At 40.7% G+C, this 13,453-nt stretch overlaps 2 protein-coding genes across 4 annotated transcripts in view; both read right to left on the reverse strand.

Annotated features, from left to right (window-relative positions):
- LOC132870663 (NACHT, LRR and PYD domains-containing protein 12-like) overlaps positions 1 to 13,453 on the reverse strand; it is a 64,083-nt gene that overhangs the window by 35,511 nt on the left and 15,119 nt on the right. For all 3 annotated transcript variants that reach the window (XM_060904417.1, XM_060904416.1, XM_060904415.1), the window contains 4 exons: positions 10,442 to 10,558; positions 9,986 to 10,093; positions 2,836 to 2,889; positions 836 to 2,599 (listed from right to left, as the gene is read on the reverse strand). In XM_060904417.1, the coding sequence (XP_060760400.1) occupies positions 836 to 2,599; positions 2,836 to 2,889; positions 9,986 to 10,093; positions 10,442 to 10,558 (2,043 nt within the window). The remainder of the gene's footprint in view (positions 1 to 835; positions 2,600 to 2,835; positions 2,890 to 9,985; positions 10,094 to 10,441; positions 10,559 to 13,453) is intronic.
- Positions 4,798 to 9,964, reverse strand: LOC132870667 (uncharacterized). The gene is made up of 2 exons (XM_060904426.1): positions 8,069 to 9,964; positions 4,798 to 7,574 (listed from the first exon to the last, which is right to left on the reverse strand). Exons 1-2 carry the CDS (start codon positions 8,631 to 8,633, stop codon positions 6,691 to 6,693), a joined length of 1,449 nt encoding a protein of 482 aa, XP_060760409.1. The 5' UTR covers positions 8,634 to 9,964; the 3' UTR covers positions 4,798 to 6,690.

Genomic DNA, 13,453 nt, shown 5'->3' on the forward strand with positions numbered 1-13,453 from the left:
TTCTTTCATAGCATGCTTCTAATACTGTGAGTAAGACCATCAATATCAGCCTGTTCATCCATATTGTTGTCTTGGTCTTGCTCATCGTTGTCTTCGATATCACCGAGTGGTTCATCTTCGTATGGTGTGTACTGGCTGTGAGAATAGTCTGCTTCTGCATCTTCGTATGGTGTGTACTGGCTTCATAGTCTGCTTCTGCTTCGTTTGAACGTTCTTAAGTGCTAGGGACTCCACAGCTTTTTAATCATTATTAAAAAGCTGATAGTGTATGTTCTACAGACTACCGTAAACAAAGCTTCATGAAAACAAGCACTGAGCAACCAACATCCATCCATCGATTATCCGTAGCCGCTTATCCTGTGCAGGGTCATGGGCAAGCTGGAGCCTATCCTAGCTGACTATGGGTGAGCGGCGGGGTACACCTTGGACAAGTCACCAGATCATCGGCCCAGTACTCCGGACATATTTTTTCAAAAGAGCTGGAGTTTTCAACTACAAATTTAACAGTTCTCTTTTTTTTTTACAGATTTTCCATGTCCAAGTGTTTTATTTGCTTGTTGCACAGTAGGAAAAAATGAAAAACGCACAAAAAAATGCATATGAAGAAAATTTTTAGTGTTTTTAAATGCAAATCCTCCAGTACTGAAAATCAAGTAAAAATTTGACTGAACAACTTTTACTTGTATTGGAGTAACATTTGACCAGGAGGATCTTTACTTTCACTCGAGTAATGGAGTTGTGGATTTTATCCCAAAGTGTATTTTTGTCAAAGTGCTTTCAGTTTCTCTCTTTCTAAAAGTGGAACAGTAGAACAGTTATATTCAGCTTTACTTACATTGCTTTTCTGGATGCTGCAATCACAGGCATCACCTTCACAAGAACCCAATCTGGTATCTTCTCTGTCCTGGTATATTTACTCAGGTCAAACTCCTCCAGCTCCTGTGCTGAAGTCAGTAACACAAACACCAGAGCAGACCACTGTGAAGGAGAGAGTTCTCTTTGTTTTCCAGATTTCAGGTAGCGTTGGATTTCCTCCACTAGAGAATTGTCACCCAGTTCATTCAGACAGTGGAACAGATTGATGGATTTTTCTGCAGGAAGATTTTCACTGATCATCTTCTTAATGTACTGAACTGTTTCCTCTTTGCTCTGGGAGCTACTTCCTGTCTGTGTTACTAAGGCATGTAAGAGTTTCTGATTGGACTCCAGTGAGAGACCCAGAAGAAAGCGGAGGAACAGATCCAGATGTCTAGTCTGACTTGTTAAAGTCCGATTTATAGCGCTCCTGTGTACATCTGAAATGGTCTGGGACTGGCTCTGATCAAGAACATTTCTCTTTTTCTTCATGAAGGTCAGATGCACATACAGAGCTGCGAGATGCTCTTGAATGCTCAGATGAACAAAGCAGTAAACTTTACTCTGGTGAAGCCCAACCTCCTCTCTGAAGATCTGCGTACACACGCCTGAGTACACTGCTGCTTCAGTCACATCAATGCCACACTCTCTCAGGTCTTCCTCATAGAAGATCAGGTTGCCTTTCTCCAGCTGCTGAAAAGCCAGTTTTCCCAGTTTGAAAAGCATTTCTTCATCACTCTCCTGCTTCTCTGAGTACTTTCCTCTGATGATGTTTGTCTGAATGATGAGGAAGTGTGTGTACATTTGAGTCAGAGTCTTGGGGATCTCTCCACTCTCTGCTTCACCCAACATTCTCTCTAGAACAGCAGCTGAAATCCAGCAGAAGACTGGGATGTGACACATGATGTAGAGGCTTCTTAATGACTTCAGGTGTGTGATGATGTTCTCAGCCAGGCACTGATCAGTGATCCTCTTCCTGAAGTACTCCTCCTTCTGAGGGTCATTGAACCCTCGTACCTCTGTGACTCGATGGACATACTCAGAGGGGATTTGATCAGCTGTTGCTGGTCGGGAGGTGATCCAGATGAGAGCAGAGGGAAGCAGATTCCCTTTGATCAGGTTTATCAGCAGCACATGCACTGATGCTGATTCAGTTACATCACACACTCTCACTGTGTTCTGGAAATCCAGAGGGAAATGACACTCGTCCAATCCATCAAAAATGAACAAAACCTTTTCCAACATGGACATTTCTGTTTCTTTTGTTTCCTTAAAACAGACATGAAGGAGCTCCATCAGACTCAGTTTTTGGTCCTTCATCAGATTCAGCTCTCTGAAAGGAAGTGGAAATATGAGGTGGACGTCCTGATTCACTTTTCCTTCAGCCCAGTCTACAATAAACTTCTGCACAGAGACTGTTTTTCCGATACCAGCCACTCCCTTTGTCACTACAGTTCTGATGGGTTCGTCTTCTTCAGATAAGGGCTTGAAGATGTCGTTGCATTTGATTGGCGTTTCCTCTGTTGTTTTTCTCCTGGATGCTGCCCTGATCTGTCTCACCTCATGTTCTTTACTGACGTCTCCACTGTCTCCCTCTGTGATGTAGAGCTCTGTGTAGATCTCATTCAGGAGCACTCGATTTTCCTGCTTTATCATCACTTCATTTAAACACTGAAACTTCTTCATCAGATTTATTTTGAACTTTTTCTGGAATTCATTTCCAGCAGCAGATTCTGGGGCGTGTCTGTGTGACAGGGTGAAGTAGGAAGACATGGTGAGACATGGGGTCCAATTATTAGAGTTTAAGATCACAGTTTTTCTGACTGGTTTCCACAGAGAGTTCTTTATGATCTCATTGTGCATTTGTTTTATTCTCCTGTATGTTTTCTATAATCTAATCAGTCTCTATGAAATAACAGCAGAGAGGTTTATAATACCAGTGCGTCAGTGTCACAGTCATGGTGTTGGGTTTGATCTTACCCTGTATCTGTGATGAAGATCTTTTCTCTTCCATCTCCTGCCTTCTGTAAATCACTGGGAACAAAAATTGTTACTGTTAAAGACAATAACTTTCATCACTTTAATACCACTATCTTAACTTAGGGTTCAAGTTTACTCCTGTCAGTTCTGCAGGCGACAGATGGGTGTTAAAGCAGTGCAGAGTTTTTTGCACCAAAGCTGGCAGACAAACCCAAATTGATAATCAAAGGCAGAGTCATTAATCAGGCAATGGCCAGGGGAGACTATCAAAGGCAAAGATGAAAAGCAGTAATCAAAGTACAAATTGGGTCAATAACCAAATAAACAGCACTAATAAGCTAAGACTTGGGAAGGCCAGGTCTGAGAACACCGAGCCTTTACTTCACAGTGTTAGTGTGAACTGAGAGTCTTTTTAAATACAGTGATAATAAGGCTGTTATTCAGAACTGGTGTGAGTAATCTTCAGTACCCCAGTACTCCAGAAACTGTGTGGTGCAGTGTGGTGGTTGTTGTCCGCGGCAGCCATGTATGAAGGCTGCTGCAAACTCTGGGAAGTGGAGTCTGACATGTGAGCAGGTGCAGTCATGACAAAGACAATAATTCTTTGAGTCCAGTAACATTTAATGAGCACAGTGCTAAATACAACATGACAAAAATATGATGGAACTAGAGGAAAAAAAATATGTTCTGGTTTTAATCTGAGTTTTATTTAATTTAATAGTTTTTCCTTCCTACATGGGCATTAGGGATGTAACAGAATATTACTGCATCATGCAGAATGATCAGATAAAGGCCCTCATTTATCAATGTGATTTAGAAAAGAGCATGGGTCCGAGTGCAGAAACCATCATATGACAGGGTTCACGTGCGATCCGCTAAACATTCATATCTCACCAATCACAATGTAAGAATGATTGGGGATTGATAAATATAGCGGGTGAAAACTATCATTTAAATATCATGAACCTAAACATTCTTGGTTTACTGGTCACGCCCCCAGACTGTACAACGTGGTGAGGCATAATATGGCCAAAAACTTCTCCACTCTCGAAACTGGTGCTGGGATTTTAATACAAAACAACAATATTGCTACTTTGCACTTATTATTTTCCAATCAGTGATGAATACTTGATACTGTTTTATGAAATTTTACAACCTGTAATTTATCATATGATTTTCAGAATTTTTATATACATATTATTATGATTAGTAGTTGTAGTAGTGTCGTTACTGCATTTTTTTTTTTGCCCGTATAACTATTTCTTGGTTTAGTACAAGACATATCTGTAAAACATGTTAACCGTAAAGGGGAACTGAAGGCATTTTTAAAATGTGCTTTATTTCTTAATTAACGTGTTATTCAGTTACATTTTCGGTTTTAGTAACCTTATATTGTGACTCATATTGGCAACTAACTGCAATTAAATATTATACTTATTGGCCTATTCAGTTTTTAGCCATGTTGAATTTGAAGAGTTCAGATGCAAAACTCCCTAAATCCATTTGACCACTTTTTGAGAAAAAGGCCATTTTTTATCAGGCCTTCATATTTAAGTATAGAAAGCTAGTTTTATTTGAAATCACAAGGTTATTAGTTAGTGAAAAATATATGTTAATCTCACAAATGTTACAAATGTTACCAAATTACTATTTTTTAGCAATTATTTTTTTATTTAGTGTCAAAACCAGCTAAATCCATATGTGGTTTGTGTGCAAAAACTCTAAATCCATTTTTTCCTTACAGACATAGGTAAGTGTTACAAAACCACCAAAGATGCAATTGAAAATATTGAAAATTATGATACTACACATATGGGGTGGTTGTGATGGTGATGGTGGTGTGGTTGGCTCACTCAGCTAATTTAATATGGGACCTATGATCATGAGCAAATTGCACCATATTTTTAGGTAATACCTAATAATACCAACATCTCTCTTCATAAATGAAGGCAGAAGGCCTGTCATGTCAACATTTAAGAAATTCGAAATCCACACAGTGTAATCACAATGCCAATAGGTTTATTTTCTTCACATCAGCGGACTTTCTAAGCAGGTGATACAAAGTACTACACCCAATAAAATACACTGAAATAAAACTAAAGTGCAATATAAAAATCTTATGTAAACAACATGAAAATCTATACACAAAATATACAGCAGCAAGCAACGTTCTGCCAAGAAGGGTAAGTTTATGTCAGTACATTAACACAGTAACAGCAATAACAATAAAAACACAGCAGTGCAAAGAACTTAGATGGGTATAAATAAGTTAATGATGAAGATGAAATTGAGGTACAAGCCATCAAATGTATAGTATGAACAAAAGATTATTTAAGATGACAAAACTATTTTAGTTTTTTTAAGATTATGAAACAGGTATGATAAGTTACATATTAAAAAAAAAAAAAAAAAAAAAAAAAAAAACACAATTATGTTAAAAGTTCACATCAACTCAGCTTGTTCACCTGACATGTAGTCTCTGAGTAAGCTTACGAGGCTGCTGCGTGTTTGTGTGTGTATTCTGCATGGTGAGAGTGTGTGCCCCTGAGAATGTGTGTGTGTGTGTGCGCGCGTGTGCATGCATAATGAGTGCGTGTTCAAATGTGTCAGGTATCTCTCACATACTTCAGGATCCAAGAGCCTGTCCTTGGCGTATGCCACTCATCAAGCAAGGCTGGCTCATCTCATCATCTGTAGCCACTTTATCCTGTTCTACAGGGTCGCAGGCAAGCTAGAACCTATCCCAGCTGACTATGGGCGAAAGGCGGGGTACACCCTGGACAAGTCGCCAGGTCATCAACAGGGCTGACACATAGACACAGACAACCATTCACACTCGCATTCACACCTACAGTCAATTCAGAGTCACCAGTTAACCTAACCTGCATGTCTTTGGACTGTGGGGGAAACCGGAGCACCCGGAGGAAACCCATGCGGACACGGGGAGAACATGCAAACTCCGCACAGAAAGGCCCTTGCCGGCCCCGGGGCTCGAACCCAGGACCTTCTTGCTGTGAGGCGACAGCGCTAACCACTACACCACCTTACCGCCCTGGCTGGCTCATTAATAATAAATAAATAAATGATGAAGAAGTTGGAGGTACAAGCCATCAAATTCACAGTATGAACAAAAGATTATTTAAGATGACAAACATGTTTTAGGTAATTGACAATTATCAAACTCAGGTATGACGATGAGGTATGTAGTAATGTAGTGATACACACAGAATTATGCATCTGACACGTATGTAGTCTCTGAGTATGCTTATGAAGCTGCTGCGTCTGAGAGTGTTTGTGTGTGTATTCTGCATGATGAGAGTGTGTGTGCCCCTGAGAATGCGTGTGTGTGGGAGTGTGTGTGCAGGGAAGGCAGGAGAGTCATTGGAAACAATTTACTCATCCTCCAGATCTTGTGCAATGTCCCTGTCACCTGCACTTGACAAGACATCATTGTAAAACTCCTGCACAGTTGCAGGCACTCCCAACTCACATAACAGCTTCAGCACATCCCTCTTCTTTGCCAGCTTCACACAGTTGGCATCAGGTAGAGGAGCCGGTGCAAACTCTGGCCACCTCTTCCCTCTTTTCAGCACGGAATGCTGAGTAAAATCCCCGGCAAAAGAAGACTTGACATCCAGCCTTTCCCCACATATTTGAATGACCCTGGCGTCACTAATTTTGAAGGATCATTGCTGGGTGGTGAAGGCGGCAGCTTCCTTCTTGAAATCATAGCACTGCCAATCTCTCCCATATTGATGGATATTGCCATGCCTGTGAAATATGGATGCGTATTCGTCTGGCAGCAGAATGGTGGTGTGCTTTCTGATGTCTTGTTCGATCCTGCCGAACACCCTGTCAGCTGGGAGGAAGCTGTGTGCTCATACCGGAAAAAAAATAGTTGATGGTGAGGTGGGGGAACAGCTGTGACCGGAGGCCAAACAGCATAGACAGCACATTAATGTTCTTGTTTTGGCCATAGCATGAGTCGGAGAACAGGCGCAGGCACTGACACAGGTGGAGGTTGTCTGCAGCTACAGCTGTGAAATAGTGTTGGAGAGCTGAGGCAATCATGTTGCTGTCCTTCGCGTTCTCATACTCAAGCCATGTGTACAGGTGGATATCATACCTACTTTGGGATTCTCCTCTGGCATGGTGACGCACCACTCCAAAGACGTAGTAGTAGAGTTGCCTGGAGTAGTACGTCTGAACTATGGCAGATTTCGGCAGGACAAGGTTCTCCATGACGTCAAAGCAGACAGTGAAGGAATCCCCCACATCATTCAGGATATTGTAGAACTGACGGGCACGGCGTCTGTGGAGGGAGTATTGCAGGATTTTCTCTCGTTTCTCTTCTTCTTTTAAGCCAGGGTCATTCATCGCCATCCGGGACTTAACACACACGGAACATACATCCTTTGCCGGATGTCCGAAGGCCAAGTTGAAATCATATACGAAAATGCTCCAATATAGTGAGTAAGTCACTTGAAGGTGATTCTGCTCCGAAAAAAGGCGATGCATTTTTGCAACACTTAGGTCACTAGGCAGATACTTTCTGAATGGAGCACCACGTCGGGCGTAATGGCTTGCTCTGCAGGCAAAGGACTTAATGTGACCTCTGATGACCTCCTTCTTGGCAGTTATTTCAGGATTTAGTCTTGAACCTCCTCTTTTTTCTGGGCGTGCCTTGCCAGTTTGTAGCCAGTGCCTGGCAATGCCCTGGACTCTGTCTTTCTTGACACCTATAATGACAATAAATGAGAAAGAAAGTTGAGAATTAAAATTAAGCTGACTGACTGTTCATTCTTGCTGTGAAAAATCAGGAGGAAGTGGAAGTTTTCATTCATTCATTCATGCAAATGATTTCAAAATATTTGAGATAATATGAAATGTCACAAATGCTTTGACCTTTTTTCATCTCCCATTTTTATACTTAATGATAGCATAAGATAATTAAACATGCCTTGACTTTTGATAGTTGTAAGTTAACTCTTTCTTTTATTTCATTTATGGTCTATGGTGATGTGTATCCAAGGTTGTGGTGGGGTGGGTAGGTGTTGGTCACTGAAACAGTACTGAGGTGGGGGTATGCAAAGGGGTGGGACGCCCACCACAGACTGCACTGACTTAAAACTGTCTACTGATCTACAGTATTAGCCTGCACAAGCATCAGGGCATGGACGACTTAGGCAGAGACAGCACAAACTCGTGAAGGAAGAAACTGTATTGTACTTACAGAAAATGCTCATGAAAGATGCCTGGCAGACAGGAACCCTTGTTTTATCTTCCTTCAGAACGGAGTATTTGATGGTCACGTCTCTCTGCCGTCTCTTGTCTTCATCATCAACTTGTTCCCTCCTCCGTTGAACCGGCATAATCTCCAAGTGGGACAGAAGTATAGCGTCCTGTTCAACTTTATCTTTAGATGTGTATAGCTGATTTTTAAAGTATGCCAGGTCGTTCTGAGTTAAGCTTGCCGCAGCGCACATCAACCTGTTGTGATTGCAGGCTATTCCATTTTCAGTATTTTCGCCACTATATCGGTTCATTTTCGCTTTATAGCGAACATGATTTTCAACAACGCGACGTTTTCTCCGCCTATTCACTGTCTGGAGGACAGGTTCATCCATGCCATCGTAATCCATGTTGGTATTATCTGCCATTTCGCGAAATCTCCCTCTGAATAAAGCTGCAGCTTCCTTGATGAGACTTTGTTTACTAGCGTTAAAGCACGCGAGTCCAAGTGACGTTCTGATTGGTTGTTGAATATAGAGGCTTTTGTTGCTAAATCGAAGCGGCATTTAGAGGGGTTTGATATTAAACCGATTTTTTAGACAAGACGGGGAGTGGTTTTTATTTTATTTTTTTACAAAAATATTTCATTTACATATGCTAGATGTAACCAGGATTCACACAACATCCTTAACTCATTTTTCACAGAGATGGCGTTTAGAGGGTTTTGCATCTGAACTCTTCATTTAGTTTGTTTGGTCCACGGCAGGCATCGCTTATCCGCGCGATCTTCACGAGACTTGTGCGAGACTTCGAAACGTGAAGTGTCAGCCAGGTGTCAGTGCCGCCATTTTGAAAACTGTTTTCCAAACGAAATATTGCACAAAAACGAGTTTAAATGACAATTACTGCCTACTTTTTTCCAACTTTACTGATTGCTATCAAAACAAACAAAACTTCCGGCTTGATTACATCAGCATGCGAAAGAGGGCGCGTGTGTCTTTTTTTTGCAGTTGTGCTGAAAGAAATCAAATTAAAAGTCTCAAATTTGATTTAATAAAAGGCAACGGCAAAGAAGAAAGTATTCAGCCTTGATTAAAAAAAAAACTGAAAGAAGCAGGTACTTTGCATTTATTAATGTGGGAAATGCGCTCAATATAAGATGGATTTATCACAAAAATACATGCATGTATTTATTACTTTGAAAACCCACCAGCCGACTGATTTGGCACGTTTTAATTTTGCAACAGTAATGACGTAAACACCAGCATGACGGACTAGTGTCCGAAAGCATTTTTTTTTTTCATTTTACCAATGAGCTGACTATATAGTCCTCTAATTAGTCATTCCCTATATAGGGAGTAGGGAGTAGTGAACGAGGGAGTGATTTTGGACACAGGGAACGTTGGCAGATGTTGGTCACTTTGATTTCTGCTGTACGTTTTACTTCCGTCCTACAATGTCTCGCACAGATATCAACGAATCTCGTTTATGGCTATTGCTTTGACATATGGACTGATATATTACATAGCATATTTCAAACACTCATAACTTGCTATAGCAGTGACAAAACGGCTATCAAAAATGCATTCCTATATTTAATAAAATGAGATAAATATAATTTTGATAAAAAAATTTGCCTTCCGTTCCCCTTTAATAAATGTTGATGTTACTAGAAGTATTGTTGCATCCCTAAAGACTAAGATACTACAATAATTTATGTGTGAGTGCACATGCGCGCACACACACTATAAACTGTGCAGCAGAACAATAGAAACTATAATATCTTTTAAATCAAAATAGCTGTGAATGACCATGTAGTACAGCCTTTAACAGCTAATGATCTGGACCGGATGAAGGAATCTGTAACACAATCTTTTGCTCTGCAGTGAGTTTAACTATAAGAATTATGGGACGTTACCTGTGTACAGATGAGGGGTTTCCACTGTTAAATCGCAAAGGAGGATCCATAGACGCATCACTCTTCATGGAGACACAGCTGGGTTCTGGTCTCCTCATCTGGAGTTTACTGTACAATATTATAGACAGTCCTTTATATTCACCATTTACACTGATTATTATTAATTATTACTGGTTATTTTAATTATCTTGTTAGCAATTACTCTTAGTGTCACATCCAGATGCACTTTCTGCCTTATCCTGTATGCGACACTGTGAAACACTGAACTGTGCAATTATTGATATTAATTACTCTAAACTGTTTAGTGAAAGTATTGTAGCAGCATTAGGACCTAATTAAAGTATCACAAACTGATAAATATCAAAATGCTGCTAATGATCTGGACTGGATAAAGGAATGTGTAACACTGGCTTTCTCTCTGCTGTGACTTTAACTATGAGAATTATGGGATATTACCTGTATACATATGAGGAGTCTCCATGTCTAAAATGCCAAGGAGGATCCATAGACGCATCACTCTTCATGGAGACACAGCTGGGTTCTGGTGAGTCGGATTTCTTTATCTGGAGTTTACTGTACAACATTATAGACAGTCCTTTATACACACCATTTACACTGGTTGAATGACTTAATGAAGATTTAATTCGTTCTTAGAATGAACAGTGGACTGTAGGGCTGGGCCATTAATCAAATTTTAATTTCAATTACAGTTTTGGCTTAAAACGATTCTGAAAAACAAGATAACTGAAATAAAACTATTTGCATCACATTCCTTTTCACAGTGATGTTCTTGCTTTAGTTTATGTTATAAATCCAGCATGCTTTCGCCCCTCCCTAAAAGCCCTCTGCGGCATGTTTAATTCAGCTTGAGTCAGGTGCAGGATAAAGAAGAGCTCCTCACTTTCAGTGGTACTTTTACTTCACTTTAACTCCAAGCTAATCAAGAATAAACCTCTCTGACTTTTACTCCACACAGGACACAGCAGTAAAGCAAGTCATTTACCTGCGTATGTTATTAAAACACTGATTTATCCTAACAATGCTAAGCTATGCTACACTGAGCTAGCATGCCGAGTCATTCGTTTAATTCAGTTTGAGAGATTTCACAGCCTTTATCACTCTGAAACACCTTTAAATTTAATTACATTACTGTTAAAATAATTGTCTTTAAAATGTCAGACACGCATATTAACAGGTTTATGAAGTGTCCTCATGGATGTCTGAGGCTAACAGGACAGTGAATACTGCTACTCCTCCTCTGCAACCCCACTATAACCAACTCTTTGGGGGACGTCCAAATAGCTCGTTATACCGAAAAGTTTGTAATACTGAAATGGACCCACTTGTCACACCAAACACTCACATTATCTGCAAAATTTTAAGCACATTCTCCTCATCATGAATTTATCCTTCCGAATCCCTATTGCAGTTTATTGACCGAGTTAAGGATAACAAACAGAGGTGATGATTTCTTCATCTGTTACAGAAATGATAGCGGTTACTAGGATATCATCGTCAATGTCCATCCACTGATCCGCCATGTTTTCTAAATTTTCACCATTCAGTTCATTCATGTGTTGCAAATCACTAAATGTCATTTATGTCGTGCTGCGGGGCTGGGCAGGGGGGTTTAAAAACACCACCGTATGCTTTAACTACGTGCTAAGTTTAACGGTATCAACAGTCATTACATCCTTTGATCAATACTTTGATCACCTTTCCTGATAATAGTTAGTGATTAACACCTAAGCAAGGCTCGTTAAGCCTTCGTTTTATGGCATTACAATGTATGGTTAACTTGACTGCGGGCATGATTACTTATTGTTTGTCTCTGGTGGGAAGAGGAGCACGTGGCTCAGGCCCTGTCCACACGGCAACGGATTCAGGTGACTCTGATACAATTGCTTATCGTTTAGGCCTGGCGTCCACACGGCACCGGCGTTTTGGGTGCCCCAAAACGCAATCTTTTTGAGAACGGGTTCCAGAGTGGAAAGATCTGGCAACGTTGCCGTTGTGAAGTCGTCTGGATGAGTAGAACGGATTTGTTTACGATGACGTCACAACCACATGACTGTGAGTGCTTCACGCCGGGTAGAAGTGTAACGAACTCGATGCGAGTTGTCAACAAATCCTATAACTTGGTTCATGAAATGCGCTTACAAAATATTTTCACTGTGAATATTTGTGTAATGGTGCAAAGTGAGAGAGAGAGAGAGACTCTGCTCTTAGGGCAGAGTCAATCCCGCCAGCAAAAATAGGGAAAAAAAGGAGCGATCTCAACTCTTCAGATGATGGTTTATGTCCTACAATACATTCCTCAAAAAGGGCGTAGAAGAGCAAATTAATCCATTAACATGTAGCATTCAATTTATTCCGGACCATTAAAGACGCCGCCTTCCGCGTAGAATCATACGTCATCCTCGCCGCCATATTGGATAGGTCAAAGCGGAGAATAAAGATTCATGTGCTGCGTTTAACTGTACCAACAGGTTTACCGTCCAAACGAGATCACATGGGATTACCTTTCACAGGTGAGAAACAACAAATTAATCCATCAACGTGTAGCATTCAATTTATTCCGGACCATTAAAGACGCCGCCTTCCGCGTAGAATCATACGTCATCCTCGCCGCCATATTGGATAGGTCAAAGCGGAGAATAAAGATTAGCTGCGTTTAACTGTACCAACAGGTTTGCCATCCAAACGAGATCACATGGGATTACCTTTCACAGGTGAGACTGGAAAAATACTTTTCATTGTATTTGGTCATTATAATGTAATTTTATGAACAGATTTTCCTGACTTTGTGGCTAATATGAAGTCTCACGCATAATAGTTTATGCGCATGCGTCCTTACTACTTCTATTGTTCTGGTGTCTCCGAAGGGACCGTCTTACAGCGCCCCTAGAGGTGTGGCATGTGTATTGCATCGTTTTCAGCAAGCGTTGCGTTGCCATATGGACCTGATATTTTACTGATCGTTGCCCATTTGGACGTGATATATTTTTAAATAACATCTCGTTGCCGTTGTCGTGTGGATGTAGCCTCAGTGTGCTATGTAAGCAGGCGAATGACGGATGTAATTGCAGGAAGAGTGTTTATTTACAAACAGGCAAGCAAACAGGTCAAAAACGTAAGACAAGGTCATGAAATGGGCAATGGTCATGCAAGACACAAACAGAATGGTGTAGGCAAAGACAAAAAGCAGAGTCCAAATACACAAAACACAGTCAAAACCAGAAAGGCACTACACAGATACAAGGCTTGGTAATGTGAGACACTAGGTACAGCATGTGTACGTTGCCATGTCTGTGTGTTACAGAGTCCTTATAAGTGCATGCTGCGATTGTGCTCTAATCTGGAACAGGTGCATTGTAATTAGTCCTAATGGCACTCAGAGCATACAGCATGAATACACATGGACACAACACAGTGATTTTTTTTTTTGGAAGACTCTGGATCATTGTC

This window comes from Neoarius graeffei, chromosome 22 (genome assembly GCF_027579695.1).
Source record: "Neoarius graeffei isolate fNeoGra1 chromosome 22, fNeoGra1.pri, whole genome shotgun sequence".
Lineage (NCBI taxonomy): Eukaryota > Metazoa > Chordata > Actinopteri > Siluriformes > Ariidae > Neoarius > Neoarius graeffei.